The sequence below is a fragment of the Heptranchias perlo genome, chromosome 5 (genome assembly GCF_035084215.1).
Source record: "Heptranchias perlo isolate sHepPer1 chromosome 5, sHepPer1.hap1, whole genome shotgun sequence".
NCBI classification, from domain to species: domain Eukaryota; kingdom Metazoa; phylum Chordata; class Chondrichthyes; order Hexanchiformes; family Hexanchidae; genus Heptranchias; species Heptranchias perlo.
Genome location: NC_090329.1, coordinates 80,352,926 through 80,370,631, shown reverse-complemented (window position 1 = coordinate 80,370,631; position 17,706 = coordinate 80,352,926). Strand labels below are relative to the sequence as shown.

Below are 17,706 nucleotides of genomic sequence, written 5' to 3'. Positions count from 1 at the left end.
CCTTTAGTGCATCATTACCTCCCACCTCCATGCCCATTTCTCCCAAAACTCCTTGTTTGAACACCTCCAGTCTACCTTCTTCACCCTTACAGCAACTAAACAGCCTTTGCCAAAGTCCTGAATAACATCCTCTGTGACAGTGGCCATGTGCACATTCCCTCCCTGCCCTATTTGTGGCATCCTCCTCCAATGCCTCTCCTATGCCACCCAAGAAAGAACATGGATTTATATAGCATCTTTCACTCAACCTCGGGACATCCCAAAGTGCTTAACAGGCAATGAAGTACTTTTGAAGTGTAGTCACTGTTGTAACATAGGCATATGTAACAGCCAATTCATGCACAGCAACGTTTCACAAACAGTGAGATAAATGGTCAAATAATCTGCTTTGGTCATGTCGGTTGAGGGGATAAATGTTATCCAGGACACTGGGAAAACTTGCTTATTTTTGTTCCTGAGAGGGCAGATGGGCTGAAAGGTGACACCTCCAGCTGTGCAGCGCTCCTTCAGCACTGCGCTGAAGTATCAGCCTAGATTATACGCTGAAGTCTTTGGGGTGGCTCTTAAATGCACAACCTTCAAACTCAGAGGTGAAAATAAATAGAACATGTGTCTCCTGCACTAACGCTGATACCTAAACAGCTCCATGGAATTGTCCTTGCATAGTTCTGATCCCACCTATCCAACTGTAAACCATGAATCTCCAGCAATGACTTCTCTTCCCTTCTTCACACTGTCATGAGCTCCCCAGGGATCTATCCTTGGCTCCCTCCTCTTAAACTATATGCTTCCCCTAAGCAAGATCATCAGCAGGCACAGGTTAGTTTCCATATAGATCCTGATGACATCCACTTTCACCACTTCTCTCAACCCATCAACTGTCTACATGCTGTGAGATCTAGGTCATAGATGAAGCACAACTTTCTCCTGTGAAAAGCTTTGGGATGTTTCTTATATTAAAGACACTATACCAATTCTAGTTGCTGCTGTTATATAACAAAAGGAGCAAACCATTTTTGGTACAAAATCAAAGGAAATTATTTTTTCCATTTCTAATTTTCTTTCATTTCTCCCTCCTCTACTGACTGTGATGGTAAATTCTGAACTACCATTCCATGGGAAATGGCAACCTACTGGGATCTTACCAAAGTGACCACTTTTCATATATAAGTCCCAACAGTGAGTGTCAGCAAGCTGTTCAATCATAAGCATCTCAGCTGATTCTAATCACTATCCTCATAAGGCATGCAAACATGCACAATTTCCAGCAGATGTCAGTGGCTAGCAATGGGAACCCTGCATGTTTTTCTCCTCCCTTTACCTACTGCATAAACCAAAGCAACCATACTGCTGTCTTGCCTGAGGTTTACTAATTCAACAGACATCAAACCTATTACCTTGTTGATCCTTATCATTATGTACCGTACCCAATGTGATGCATTTACCAGGTGAGCCATCTCTGGAGCTCAGGACAATCATTTCATTGTCCATATTTTTTCTTAAAATCTAAACAATGTACGTAAATATAATAAAAGATAGATATATGCTATCTCATTCTAATTTTACTTTTTATAAAATGAAAAAAGCCTTGTAATTATCGCAATTTCTCTAGTTCTTTGGATATCTGCTCCAAAATATATTTAAAACAATGAGAGTTTTGAGAATATCTATTCTAAAATCCATATTGCACCAAATCTTTTGTGCACACAGTTGCTGCAAATGAACTTTTCTGGAGCAGCCCTGAGTAGCAAATAGCTTTAACACAGATATAGAATAAAATTGTCCAAATGAACTTACAGTACTCTGTTATTCAATATTTGCACTGGAGATAATTTTCCAACTTTGCACTCCTGTGGGGGAGTCTTGCACACCAGCAGCATGTATCAGAAATTCAGGGATGCACTGTACACCATTTCCTGACCATTTACAGCACATGCCCGAATTTACAGAGGCGGAAAATGACACTTTCAGTGCTCTTCACTGCCGATGGCAAAAGCTACCAATTTTTCAGATTGTTATATCCATCCACACAAATGGTTAGTAAGATGACGTGCATAACAAAGAACCAGTACGAGCTTATAATCTTATTTTAACAACCAGATTCAATATATGGCGAAATTCTGGACTTTTTGAGCGGTGAATTCAGTACATTTGAAGCTGTTAATTTCAGGGAGTCTTGGGCTCAGCACATTGCAGCAATACTGCTGTAGGATGCCAGTTGACCACTGTCATTTGCTGCATAATAATCCCATCTCGGTAAAGCCAATGTGGGAAGTAGGGAAAATTGGGAAGTGAGTCAGCCAAAATCAGTGTTGCACATCTTGCAGAGGTTGGTCACACTCACAAAGGACCAAAAGCAGAATCCTGGAAGCAGGTTGCCTTCTCAGTGTCTCCTTTGGGAATGGTGCATGTTGAGAGATCTCAGAGGAGACTAAATTTATTTACGAAAAGTTAAAACAACAAAAATGGAAGTTAACATACCATCCTTTTTCCTAATACAACTTTCTCACCACCCCCCCCGATAAAAATTAATAAGTATTCTTTATTAACAAGATACTCCAACCTGCTTCAAACTGTGCTTAAGCAAAAGGGAAATTGTAGATAGCAGTTTAAGGGGATTACTTACAAAGATGCAAGCTGTTGTCATCTGTATCTAATACACATAATAATTTAAAAAGGTGCTGGGGTTTGCATTTTATAACCTAGCTCAGAGCTTTCTATTTTAAAAGTATGTGGTGCAGACATAACACCTTATCTGTTGATTCCAACATATTTTAATTTCTGTAGTTGTACATGAAAAGCTAAAAATCAAAAGATTCAAAATTATACTTATTCTGTCTTTCCAAAAACAGGTCCTGAAACAAATGGAAATAATTCACAACAGTCTTCTGAAGAAAATAGGCAGAATGGTCACTCCAATTCTGGCAGTAAGTAACAAGTAATTGTAATTACATAGGACAGAGTTGTTCTTTACGGATGTATGTACACTGCAAGTTTAGCACTAGCGCAAAGTAGTTTCACTTTGCACAAGCTGGAAACCTGTGTCGTGTAAATGTGGAGTTAAGGGCAGTACAGTAACCTAATGGTTATGGTACTGCACAAGTAACCCAAAGGATGAGAGTTCAAACCCTACCATGGCAAGCTGTGAAACTGAATTCAATAAATCCAGATTGTTATGAAAACCCAACTGATTCCTTGAATTCCTTCAGAGAAGGGAAGACGATCACCCTTACTCAGCATGGCATACAGGCGACTCCCGTCCCACACTATGTAGTTGACTTTTGACATTCGCTGAGGAGGCCGAGCAGGCCAGCCAGTTATAAACAATTGCGATGGAGTTCAGTAATAAGAATAAAATCAGATGGACTTATTAGCAACAACTCCGACACTATATCATGATAAGACTAAAGCAATCTCACCTCAGTCGACCCAGCAAAGTCTAGAGGCTTGTGGCCATGTTGGGAGAGCTGCCCTACAGACATGTGCATGTAAAGTAATTCAATGGCTAACTGAAGTCCACTAATTAGAGTAGAAGGACTGCAGTTACTGTTTAACCTTAAACTCATGATTAACACAAATATTTCTGGTGAAACATCAGTTATGTTTTAATTTAAGAATCTTACTTTTTGTTGTGTATATTAACAAAAGTTCAAACTAAGAAAAGGATTCATCAAGTTTGATTTATGTATTTTCCAAAACAGGCCACCAGGTGAAGGGTCAGTATTCAAGGAGATCATCTTCTGAAGAAAATGGTCAGAATAGCGATGCCAATTATAAAAGTAAGCCATACATATTTTTTACACATCAGGCAAATTTGTCCTTTTGACACATTTGAAACAAATATGCAAATCAAAATCCGACTTCATTCTTCTACATATGTTATTTACTAACTTTAGATATCAGTAGATTTAACATGTATTATTATATAAAAGGAATGCTAAACTTTTCATACAAAGCACAAAATCTAAGCAATGTTTTATTACATTGCTCCTAAACCCAAACTGTTAAATCACTATATTTTGATGGCAATCCCATAAACAGGACATCATGCAGTAGAACCTGTTTCTTTTTAAAAACACATGACTCACTTAAAAATATTAAGCATATGTGTAAAACAAAAATGAAACAGAAACAGTGGTGGGAGCAGAATACATAACAACTTTTCAAAGGAAAGTGAATAAATATTTGGAAAAGAAAAATTAAAAATGCATGGAAAAAGGCAGGGGAATGGATAAGTGGATAGCTCTTTCAAAGCCTCGTGATCATGACGGGCTGAATAACCTTCAATGCTGTAAATTTCTCGTGGTATATCATGTTTGTGGTGCAGACATTACACTTTATCTGTTGATTCTAACATTTTAATTTCTGTAATTGTACATGAAAAGCTAAACATCAATAGATTCAAAATTATACTTATTTTGTCATTCCAAAAATAGGTCCTGAAACAAAAGGAAATAATTTACACCGGTCTTCTGAAGAAAATGGACAGAATGGTCACTCCAATTCTGGCAGTAAGTAACAAGTAATTGTATTTACAAAGGGCAGAGTTGTTCTTTATGAGTGCATGGAGATTACAAGTTTAGCACTAGTGCACAGTAGATTCACTTTGCACCTATGGTAAACTTGAGTCGTATAAATGTGGAGTTAAGAGCAGTACAGTAGCCCATGGTATATAACCCAGAGGTTATAGTAACCCCCAGAGGTCGTGAGTTCAAACCCTACCATAGCAAGCTGTGAAACTGAATTCAATAAATCCAGATTGTTGTGAAAATCCAACTGATTCAGTGAATTCTTTCAGGGAAGGGAGACAATCACCCCTAGTCGGGCATACAGGTGACTCCAATCCCACACTAAGCAGTTGACTTTTGACATTCGCTAAAGAGGCCAAGCAGGCCACCCAGCTATAAACAATTGCTACGGAATCCAGTAATAAGAATAAAATTGAATAGACATATTAGCAACAACTCCAGCATCGTATCAGGATAAGACTAAAGCAATCTCACCTCAGTCAATCTGACAAAGTCTGAAGGCTTGTGACCATGTTGAGAGAGCTGTCCTATGAATATGTGCATGTAAAGTAATTCAATGGCTAACCGAAGGCTACTAATTAGAGAAGATGGACTGCAGTTACTATTTAAACTTGAAATAATCTTCTGTAAAACTCATGATTGAGACAAATATATGGGGGCATAGTCTTAGAATAAGGGGCTGCTCTTTCAAAACTGAGATGAGGAGAAACTTCTTCACTCAGAGGGTAGTAGGTCTGTGGAATTTGCTGCCCCAGGAAGCTGTGGAAGCCACTTCATTAAATAAATTTAAAACAGAAATAGACAGTTTCCGAGAAGTAAAGGGAATTAGGGGTTACGGGGAGCCGGCAGGAAATTGGACATGAATTTAAATTTGAGGTTAGGATCAGATCAGCCATGATCTTATTGAATGGCGGAGCAGGCTCGAGGGGCCGATTGGCGTACTCCTGCTCCTATTTCTTATGTTCTTATGTTGGTGAAGCATCAGTTATGTTTTAGTTTAAGAATCTTACTTTATGTTGTGTACATTAACAAAAGTTCAAACTAAAAAAGAGGATTCATCAAGTTTGATTTTTATTGTATTTTCCAAAACAGGCCACCGGGTGAAGGGTCAGTATTCAAGGAGATCATCTTCTGAAGAAAATGGACAGAATGGTCACTCCAATTCTGGCAGTAAGTAACAAGTAATTGTATTTACAAAGGGCAGAGTTGTTCTTTACGGGTGCATGGAGATTACAAGTTTAGCACTAGTGCACAGTAGATTCACTTTGCACCTATGGTAAACTTGAGTCGTATAAATGTGGAGTTAAGAGCAGTACAGTAGCCCATGGTATATAACCCAGAGGTTATAGTAACCCCCAGAGGTCGTGAGTTCAAACTCTACCACAGCAAGCTGTGAAACTGAATTCAGTAAATCCAGATTGTTGTGAAAATCCAACTGATTCATTGAATTCTTTCAGGGAAGAGAGACAATCACCCCTAGTCGGGCATACAGGTGACTCCAATCCCACACTAAGTAGTTGACTTTTGACATTCGCTAAAGAGGCCAAGCAGGCCACCCAGCTATAAACAATTGCTACGGAATCCAGTAATAAGAATAACATTGAATAGACATATTAGCAACAACTCCAGCATCGTATCAGGATAAGGCTAAAGCAATCTCACCTCAGTCAATCTGACAAAGTCTGAAGGCTTGTGGCCATGTTGAGAGAGCTGTCCTATGAATATGTGCATGTAAAGTAATTCAATGGCTAACTGAAGGCTACTAATTAGAGAAGATGGACTGCAGTTACTATTTAAACTTGAAATAATCTTCTGTAAAACTCATGATTGAGACAAATATATGTTGGTGAGACATCAGTTATGCTTTAGTTTAAGAATCTTACTTTATGTCGTGTACATTAACAAAAGTTCAAACTAAAAAAGAGGATTCATCAAGTTTGATTTTTATTGTATTTTCCAAAACAGGCCACCGGGTGAAGGGTCAGTATTCAAGGAGATCATCTTCTGAAGAAAATGGACAGAATAGCGATGCCAATTCTACAAGTATGCCATACATTTTTTTTTACACACATCAGGCAAATTTGTCCTTTTGAGATATCAAATCTGAAACAAATATGCAAATCAAAATCCGACTTCATTCTTCTACATACCATATCTGTTATTTACTAACTTTAGATATCAGTAGATTCAATATGTATTATTATATAAAAGGAATGCTAAACTTTTCATACAAAGCACAAAATCTAAGCAATGTTTTGTTACATTACTCCTAAACCCAAACTGTTATGTCACTATATTTTGATGGCAATCCCATCAATAGGACAGCATGCAGTAAAATATTCTTCTTTCTTTTTAAAAATACATGATTCACTTAAAAATATTAAGCATGCGTGTAAAACAAAAATGAAACTAACAGTGGTGGGAGCAGAATCCAAAATAACTTTTAAAAGGAAAGTGAATAAATATTTGGAAAAGAAAAATTAAAAATGCATGCAAAAAGTGCAGGAAGAATGGGTAAGCGGATAGCTCTTTCAAAGCCTTGTAGCCATGATGGGCCAAATAACCACCTTCTATGCTGTAAATTTCTCGCGGCACATCATGTTTTGACCCGGCACCTCAGTGCAGTTGGCTGTGGTATAACTACAGCCAATACTGAGCAGCATTTTGAAAATTCAATGGACCATCGGGAAACCTCAGAACTTTGCATTTCAATCTGGAATAAAAAGCTGGTATCAGTAAAAGTGACCGTGAAGCTGTCTGATTGTCGTAAAAACCCAACTGATTCACTAATGTCCTTTAGGAAGGAAACCTGCTGTCCTTACCCGGTCTGGCCTATACGTGACTCCACTCCCACTCCAAGGTGGCTGACTCTTAATTGCCCTCTGAAGTAGCCGAGCAAGCCATTCAGTTGCATCAAATAGCTGCAAAGAATAATAATAAAACCAGACGGACTTCTTGGCTGTGACCTAGGCATCGAATTAGGACACAACAAAATCCAGTCCAGTTCACCCTGCAAAGTCCTCCTCACTAACATCTTGAGACTGCTGCTGAAGTTGGGAGAACTGTCCCACAGACTAGCCAAGCAACAGCCTGATATAGTCATACTCTCAAAATTATACCTATCAGCTAACATCCCAGACTCCACCATCACCATCCCTGAATATGTTCTGTCCCACTGGCAGGACAAACCCAGGTGGAGGCACAGTGGTATACAGTTGGGTGGGAGTGGCCTTGAGAGTACTCAACACTGACTCCAGACCCCATGAAGTCTCATGGCTACAGGTAAAACATGGGCAAGAAAACCTCCTGCTGATTACCACCTACTCCCTCAGCTGATGGATCAGTACTCCTCCCTGTAGAACACCACTTGGAGGAAGCATTAAGGGTAGCAAGGGCACAAAATATACTGAGTGGGGGACTTCAATGTCTATCACCAAGTGAGGATCGGTAGTATCACCACTGAACGAGCTGGCTGAGTCCTGAAGGACGTAGCTGCCCGACTGGGCTTAAGGCAAGTTGTAATAGAATCAACACGAGGAAATAACCGGTGGCATTAACAAGCCCCTCTTAGCAGTGGACAATCTGTACCCTTTCTTCCCTCACAGCTTCGTCCAAGTGACATTTAATAAGGAGGAGTACTGATTCATCAGTTGGGGTGGGACTAATGGGAGTAAAAGCTGACAAATCCCCTGGACCTGATGGCCTACATCCTAGGGTTCTAAAAGAGGTGGCTACAGAGATAGTGGATGCATTGGTTATGATCTTCTAAAATTCTCTAGATTCTGGAATGGTGCCAGTGGACTGGAAGTTAGCAAATGTTACCCCATTATTCAAGAAGGGAGGGAGAGAGAAAACAGGGAGCTACAGGCCAGTTAGCCTGACATCGGGCATTGGGAAAATGCTGGAATCCATTATTAAGGAAGTGGTAACAGGGCACCTAGAGAATCATAGTATGATTAGGCAGAGTGAACATGGTTTCTATGAAAGGGAAATCGTGTTTGACAAATTTATTAGAGTTTTTTGAAGATGTAACCAGCAGGATAAATAAAGAGGAACCAGTGGATGTAATATATTTGGATTTTCAAAAGGCATTCGACGAGGTGTCACATAAAAAGTTGTTACACAAGGTAAGGGCTCATGAGGTTGGGGGTAATATATTAGCATGGATAGAGGATAGGTTAATGGACAGAAAACAGAGAGTAGGGATAAACAGGCCATTCTCAGGAATGGCGGTCTGTAACTAGCGGGATGCCTCAAGGATCGTTGCTTGGGCCTCAGCTATTTATAATCTATATTAATGACTTAGGTGAAGGGACCGAGTGTAATGTATCCAAGTTGCTGATGATACAAAGCTAGGTGGCAAAGCAAGCTGTGAGGAGGACACAAAGTGTCTGCAAAGGGGTATAGGCAGATTAAGTGAGTGGGCAAGAAGGTGGCAGATGGAGTATAATGTGGGGAAATGTGAAGTTATTCACTTTGGTAGGAAGAATAGAAAAATTGGTTAAATGGTGAGAAACTATTAAATGTTGATCAGACAGACTTGGGTGTCCTTATACAAGAAACACAAAAAGTTAGCATGCAGGTACAGCAGGCAATTAGGAAAGCAAATGGTATGTTGGCCTTTAATGCAAGGGGGTTGGAGTACAAGAGTAAGGAAGTCTTACTACAGTTGTTCAGGGCTTTAGTGAGACATCACCTGGAGTACTGCATACAGTTTTAGTCTCCTTATCTAAGGAAGGATATATTTGCCTTGGAAGTGATGCAACAAAGGTTCACTAGATTAATTCCTGGGATGAGAGGGTTGTCCTATGAAGAGAGGTTGAGTAGAATGGGCCTATACTCTCTGGAGTTTAGAAGAATGAGAGGTGATCTCATTGAAACCCATAAGATTATGAGGGGGTTTCACAGGGTAGATGATGAGAGTTTGTTCCCCCTGGCCAGAGAGTCTAGAACTAGGGGGCATAATTGCAGGATACGGAGTCGGCCATTCAAGACTGAGATGAGGAGGAATTTCTTCACTCAGAGGGTTGTGAATCTTTGGAATTCTCTACCCCAGAGGGCTGTGGATGCTGAATCATTGAATATATTCAAGGCTGAGATATCGATTTTTGGACTCTAGGGGAATCAAAGGATATGGGAATCGGGCGGGAAAGTGGAATTGCGGTCGAAGATCATACACAATCTGATTGAATGCCGGAGCAGGCTCAAGGGGACGAATGGCCTACTCCTGCTCCTATTTCTTATGGGGCGGTAGCTGTGATTAGCAGGCAGTTTCCTTCACCATGTTTGACCTGAAGCCTGAGACTTCATGGGATCCGCAGTCAATGTTGTTGACTCCCAGGGCCATTCCAACCCGACTGTATACCACTATGTCAGTAGGACAGAATAGGATGATGATGGAGAAGTCGGGGATGTTGCCCAATAAATGTTGTTGCTTGACTAGTCTGTGGTACAGCTCTCCCAACTACCACCAGATGTTAGTGGGAAGGACTTATCAATCCATCCAATTTTCTTCTTATTACTGAACTTCGTAGCGATTGTTTACAATAACCAGATTTACTGAATTTAATTTCACAACTCGCTATGGTGGGATTTGAACTCATCACCTCGGAGTTGTTAATCCAGTACCATAACCACTAGGCTGCTGTACCTGTTATTTCTATCTCATTATGTATCAAATATTTCTATGAGGGTCCCTTCTCAGATATCACTTTTCCAGACTGAACTGTTCTAGTTTATCAAGTTGTCTCTCACAGCTCTTCCCTGTGATACTGTACAGCAATCTCATTATTCTCTGCTGCACTCCATCTAGGGCTTGGATGGCCCCTTATGCCCATCCTTTCTGGCGGCCAGAACTCTACCCCATACATGAGGCATGGCCAAGGTACCTGTACAAATTGAGCATGACTGCTAGGAATTTTAATTCAAATGATTTGATAATATATCCCAGCATCCTACTTGTTATGTTTATTGTCACCTCAAAGTTCAGATGTAGTGAGTGACAAGTCAACCAACAGCTTTTCAAATTCTCCCTAGGTAAATTCTATCCCACCCATGGAGAACACACGCTGTCCATTTTTACTTCCAATATGAACTAACTTATATTTGTCCATATTGAACTTGATTTACCACTGATCAGCCCAAGGACAAACCCTGTTGATCTGACTTTGTAAAATCTTGACTCTCTTTTTTGAGTTTACTAACTGGCTGAGATTACTATTTCACAATTGTGCTCATAACTTTCTTCTGTAAAAATTGTGATGCAGACAGAAAAAGTTAATTGAAAACAACACCTACAATATTATTAACAAACTTTAAAGTGAAAAAATTATACTTTTTTTTGTCTTTACCAAAATAGGTGATGAATCTAATGGCCTTGATTTGGAAGACAATGGGGAGAACAATCATTCTGATTCTTCTTCTTCCTCCTCCTCCTCCTCTTCTTCTTCTGGTAAGCCATATGAAATTATTACATGCAGAAGAGTTGTTTTAAAACACTATCAAGATTAAATGAACTATGTACATGAAGATCTCATTTAATTGCTCACCATTGTTGCTCATCATTGCATGTCCTCCACTTATTAACTTGAAGTACAGGTCTGAGCATCCATCTCGTGCTAGAAACTTGTTAACATTCAGCTGGTCACTTCAATAATAGAATCAAATCAATATTCAACCATTTCAAGGTTCAGTGAGTTTTGGGGATAGTTTTCAAACAATCCAGAACCACAGTATTACAAATGTTGTTCCCAGCTCAAGAATGGATGAGGTAACAGAGAGGGTAGATGAGAGCAATGCGGTTGATGTGGTGTATATGGACTTTCAAAAAGCATTTGATAAAGTACCGCATGGTAGTCTTGTCATCAAGATTGCGGCCCATGGAATAAATGGGGCAGTAGCAACATGGATACAGAATTGGCCAAGTGACAGGAAATAGAGTGTGGTGGTGAACGGTTGTTTTTCGGACTGGAGGGAAGTGTAAAGTGGTGTTCCCCAGGGGTCGATACTAGGACCACTGCTTTTCTTGGTATATATTAATGACTTGGACTTGGGTGCACAGGGCACAATTTCCAAATTTGCAGGTGAAACAAAACTTGGGGATGAAATTTAACACAGAAAAATGCGAAGTGATACACTTTTGTAGGAAGAACAAGGAGAGACAATATAAACTAGAGGGCACAATTCTAAAAGGGGTACAGGAACAGAGAGATCTGGGGGTATATGTGCACAAATCATTGAAGGTGGCAGGGCAGGTCGACAAAGTGGTTAAAAAAGCATATGGGATTCTGGGCTTTATAAACAGAGGCATAAAGTACAAAAGTAAAGAAGTCATGATGAACATTTATAAAACACTGGTTTGGCCACAGCTGGAGTATTGTGTCCAGTTCTGGGCACCGCACTTTAGGAAAGGTGTGAAGGCTTTAGAGAGGATGCAGAAGAGATTTACTGGATTGATTCCAGGGATGAGGGACTTTAGTTATGTGGATAGACTGAAGAAGCTGGGGTCGTTCTCCTTGGAACAGAGAAGCATGCGAGGAGATTTGATAGAGGTAGTCAAAATCATGAAGGGTCTAGGCAGAGTAGATAGAGAGAAACTGTTCCCATTGGCAGAGCGGTCAAGAACCAGAGGGCATAGATTTAAGGTAATTGGCAAAAGAACCAAAGGTGACACGAGGAAAAACTTTTTTACACAGTGAGTGCACTGCCTGAGAGGGGGGTGGAGGCATATTCAACCATGGCCTTCAAAAGGAAACTGGCTAAGAACTTCAAAGTTAAATATTTGCAGGGGTTAGGGTGGGGGAGTGGGAATAGCTGGATTGCTCTTGCATAGAGCCAGCACAGACTCGATGAGCCAAACGGCCTCCTTCCATGCTGTGACGATTCTATTAATGGAGACATGGGAATAAAAATAAAATAAATAATATAAAATGTTAGAATAAACAGTTTAATTAAAATAATGAAATAGCAGTAAGAAAAATGTGAAGAAAAAGTAAGGAAAAAGGCAAAGAAGAAATAATGCTTTTCAAACATTTTACTTATACGGTATAGGTTAAAACCTAACAGCACTGTGGGAGAACCTTCACCACACGGACTGCAGCAGTTCAAGAAGGTGGCACACCCACCACCTTCTCAAGGGCAATTAGGGATGGGCAATAAATGCCGGCCTTGCCAGCAATACCCACATCCCATGAACAGATTTTTTAAAATGTTTATAACATTAATATTACAGTAATGCGATTAAGGAGATGGTTGGTAGTGGAGAAAAGAAGTTCAGGTTTAGTGACTTGGGGAGAATGTTTTTCCAAGGGTGGATGCAAAAGGAAGTGGGGTTGGAAGGGGTTAGGAGGATGTGAGTGTCAAGAAAGTGATCAGAGTGGCCTTGTCTGTGATCAAGACGATGGAAGTAGAGAAGCCACGAGATGGAACACCTATGTAATTTTGAAATTGATGTGTCTCTTGCTGAATTTTTACAATTCAAAAAAAAATCAATCTCCATTGTCAGTTAAGACAAACCTGCATGTAAATATGGTAGGATGATTCTCCTGTATTGGGTTTTATTAAATATGACTAATTCAGGATAATTTTCAACTTTGCCGTCTGGCCGATAATCTGACAGAACAGATCATCTGCCCCTTGTAGAACCCACCCGATTTTCATCCCATGGCTTCCGTTCTGCCAGATTATCGGTCAGGTGGCGAAGTTGAAAGTTATCTTTACACTCTGTAATACAGCGTGAATCTCTCCATTTTGTTTTACACAAAACGCCCTATTTGCTACACTTGGCATTTTTATGTACATATCTACTGGCAGGATATGTACATATCTACTGCCAAAGGCTCCTGATTGAGAATTACTAATTTCATTTCACTTTGGCCCCTTTCCAGCGTGTACTGAGTGGAAATATTTATCCAATTTAAAACATTGTGGGCTAATCCACTGTGCAAGAATTCCAACCCCACCCCCCACTCATTCTACTCTGAAAATAATCACGGCCAAAAACCAGTGTCACTTCAGGTAAACTCATGCCAGAAGGGCCACAAATTTGGTCAAAACTGGATCACTGCCTTACAATGGGGGGTTGTAAACTTTCACCAGACTAAAACAAGGCCAGTGGCCTAGGAGCGACAGGACTGGGATTATCAAAGCCAGTAGGTCCACTGTCCCCAGCCGCTTAAAGGCCAGCTGGTTCATCAGCAGCGGAATGCTGAATGGCGGATGTGGGCTCCACCTGGGGGTACATGCCTACACCAAGGCCTGGTCTGCCTGAAAAACCTTAAAAATGTTTAACTTTTTATAAATTTATTCCCTCGTGGGATGCTGGCAACCCCCCCAACCACCACCACCACCACCCGCCCACCCCACAAACAGCAGTTGGTCAATTTTTCTGCCTCTGAGGACAGGCAAGTGCCCTGGATGCACCCTTATTGGTGCGGGAGTCCACCATTGGGATGAGGATGGAGAAACCACCCGAGCCCAGAAAGTCCACCATGGTCACTGGCAGAGGTCTTTAATTCTATACTTCCTAAAATCAGATTTGCATAGTGCAGCCAGCTTTTAGAACCTTGCTTCAAACATTAATAGCTCATCTAGATCCTGTTCGGACTACAATACTGATAAAACCATTTACTAAAATTAACACTGCAGTTTATGCTGAATCCCAAACAACAGTCATGGAAATACATACATTGCAAATAAGAGATAACAGTATGTTACATAGTAAGTATAGAGAAATATATATTACAAAACTATACATTATGTTGATAGATCAAAGACAAAGGCAAATAGTTGGTTGTTCTTTCGTAGTCTGAAATTGATAGCTTCATATGCAAGTATTGAGCACTTAGTAATACCAAGATGTATACTTCATTTAAAAATGTCAACCATAGATGGTTTTAATGGTCAGTACTTCAACAATCAGAATAGTTTGTTGTACAGCTGTTAAACTTATACCGCATTCAAAATCTATGGAAGAACTTTTTGGTAAAGCCACATGTTTCCCATTCACATGAAAGCCTAATCCATTTAAGCAGCAGATTTTTTTTTTACCTCCACTTCAACAAATGATAATGCAATGTTCATCTAAAAAGGTCAGTTTAACATCTCATTATTCACTATTACAATCTTGCAGTCATATTTAATTCATCTATATTACCTTAAATTGTACTTTTGTAGTAAAAATGGAGAAACATATTTTCAAGTAAATTGGTTTTGTGCTCCAGGGTACTTTATATGGTATAGATGAGCAAGTACAAAAAACTATGGCATTTAATTCACACTGGCATAACATAATGTGCAGTAAATGTGCCCTAACACCATAATCTGAATGACCTTTATTTCTTTTTAACAGAAGAAGTAAATAGAGAGCCAGGACCAGCAGGTCCACCTGGACCACCAGGACCACACGGTTCACCAGGATACCCAGGAAAGCCAGGCTTTGGGCTGCCAGGACATCCTGGTAAGCCTGGACCACCAGGGCCACAAGGATTATCAGCTATTGGAAAACCAGGCGTTCCAGGAGAAACAGGAAAGTCAGGTGTGCCAGGAGCTCCTGGCCGAAAAGGGGATAAGGGACCTCAGGGGATGCAAGGACCAAGAGGCCCTCCAGGCCCCAGTGGACCTCCTGGACCAGCTGGATTATCTGTTATTGGTAAACCAGGTGCTAAGGGATCACCAGGTCCTCCAGGAACACTCGGATTTCCTGGAAGAAAAGGGGACCCAGGATACCCAGGTCAACCTGGACCAAAAGGGGACAAGGGATTTGGAAGTCCAGGGCGACCCGGTGATAAAGGTGCTCCAGGGCTACCTGGTTCACAAGGACCACCTGGAAAAGGAGAAAAAGGACACACAGGAGCCCCTGGTCTTACAGGTGCAACAGGTAAAAAAGGTGAAAAGGGATCGTCAGGGTCACCTGGAAATCCAGGCAAAGCAGGCCAAAATGGTCCACCTGGATCACCTGGAAAACAAGGGATAGGAAAGCCTGGAAAACCAGGACCACAAGGAGTTCCTGGGATGAAGGGTCATCCTGGTCTGCAGGGTTTTCCAGGTGTACCTGGATTGGTAGGTATAGGGAAGCCAGGTCTGCCAGGACTCAAAGGACACCCTGGTCTGACTGGCTCGACTGGAAAACCTGGAGAGAAAGGAGAGAAAGGAGAGAAAGGATCACCTGGAGCTCGTGGTCCTGAAGGATCATCTGGGCCACCAGGACCAAAAGGCCCAAAAGGTCCACCAGGTACAATCGGTGCACCAGGAGAAAAAGGCCATCCAGGAATAAGAGGTCCACAAGGGCCTCCAGGCTCAAAAGGTGAGCCTGGATCAACTGGTGACCATGGAAAGTCAGGGCCTCCAGGAAAGCCAGGTGCAGCGGGTGCAAAAGGAGAACCAGGTCCAACTGGCAAAAAAGGTGATACAGGAACTACTGGGCCACGTGGAAAACCAGGTAATCTAGGTGCTTCAGGTCTTCAAGGGCCACAAGGACATCCAGGTGAACCCGGAAAGAAAGGACTTCCTGGACCACCTGGTTCAAAAGGTTCAACTGGGTCTCCAGGTTCTCCAGGTCACCCTGGAGAAAAAGGAGATCCCGGGGTCCCAGGATCACCAGGTCCTCCAAGTAAATTTGATGGAAAAATCATTAAGGGGCCACATGGTCCTCCCGGACCAAGAGGAGTAAGCGGACCACCAGGCAATCCAGGATCTCCTGGTCCAGCAGGCCCACCAGGAGAAATTATTATGCAAACAGGAAAATACATGGGCTATAATGGTTATATCAAATCAGGTGGGGTGGTCAGTCCTGTTCCAGCATTTACAGCCATTCTTTCTCAGCCATATCCTTCAACAGGGAAACCAATAGTGTTTGACAAAATACTGACCAATTCAAATAGCAACTATGATTCATCAACTGGGATTTTTACATGTGAAATATCTGGCATCTACCAATTTTTTTATCATGTCCATGTCAAGGAAGCAAATGTCTGGGTTGGATTATTTAAAAACGATGAACCTGTAATGTACACATATGATGAATATGCACCACAATATGTTGATCATGCCTCAGGAACTGCTATCTTACATTTGGATGAAAATGACAAAGTGTATGTACAATTACCTTCAGAAAAGTCTAATGGCTTATATTCTTCCGAATACATGTATTCATCCTTTTCTGGATTGTTAATTACACCATCATGATGTATGTCAATTTTAAAAAGGCAGAGTTGGAAGTTTAAATCTGACAAAGTTGGTTGAGGTTGTAAGGAAATTTATGAAAATGACAAACATCCAACAAATGTCAGTGTAACAAATCACTGCAGTATTTTTAAAGGAATAGCATGCATTCGAGATGTAAACATTACTACATTGATCAAAATAGCATTTTTGCTGAAGGCAAGATCTTTTAGTCAGTTCATAAGCTGATCTTTTGACGAATATAGTATCAGAAATTATTATATGCATTCTTGCCATTTGGTCACTTCAAATTTATGACTTAAGAATATTCTGTTATTATACTGGTCACTTTATGACATAATTCCACTAGACTGTGTGACATCAGGATATTCTCTTTGTTGGCATCTTTGCAAACAATATATATCAATGTGAAAAATATGTTTCTAGTTGCATAAAATGCCAGTTTTGGGCTGCATTTACATTACAATTGCAGCATCAGTGAAAAGCAGTTTAGAAGTTGTATGTAAATCTGGAAGTCTCACACTTCACTTCAAAATCAGGGCAAGCCCAAGACTCTGGATTCACATTACAACTTTAGTGTTGGTACGAAGCAAAACTTTTTCACACAAATGCTAGTTACAGTGTAACTACAGCATCAAATGCAGTCTTAAACTGTCCTCATTGTGATCCAACTAAAAGTAGTCTGCAATGTTCATTATTTTCAATTTAATACTTGAAATTCTAGAACTTCAGGGATTAGATTATGTTGTATTATTTCCCTATTTTATTGTACCACCACTTTTTTTCTCAAATGCAATAAACATTAACAATAAACATTAACAATTCCACTCTTCCATTTATAACAGACCTTTTTTCTTCAAAAGGAAACACAAACCTGCTCTCTAAAATGCAAACATTGATTTTTCTTAATGATTACACTTAAAATGACAAAGTGTTCTTAAAAGAATTTACAAATAATAAACTGAATTTCAAATTGTATTACTAATGCCACAGGAAA

General features: G+C 40.4%; 2 protein-coding genes across 5 annotated transcripts in view; one reads left to right on the top strand and one right to left on the bottom strand.

Moving 5' to 3' along the window:
- Nucleotides 1-17,706, bottom strand: part of nt5dc1 (5'-nucleotidase domain containing 1) — a 568,661-nt gene that overhangs the window by 471,212 nt on the left and 79,743 nt on the right. The window lies entirely within an intron of this gene.
- LOC137321546 (collagen alpha-1(I) chain-like) overlaps nt 1-17,706 on the top strand; it is a 90,036-nt gene that overhangs the window by 30,016 nt on the left and 42,314 nt on the right. The window contains exons 7-13 of the mRNA XM_067983942.1: nt 2,853-2,927; nt 3,702-3,779; nt 4,437-4,511; nt 5,622-5,699; nt 6,495-6,572; nt 10,888-10,980; nt 14,878-16,709. Of these exons, the coding sequence (XP_067840043.1) occupies nt 2,853-2,927; nt 3,702-3,779; nt 4,437-4,511; nt 5,622-5,699; nt 6,495-6,572; nt 10,888-10,980; nt 14,878-16,709 (2,309 nt within the window). The remainder of the gene's footprint in view (nt 1-2,852; nt 2,928-3,701; nt 3,780-4,436; nt 4,512-5,621; nt 5,700-6,494; nt 6,573-10,887; nt 10,981-14,877; nt 16,710-17,706) is intronic.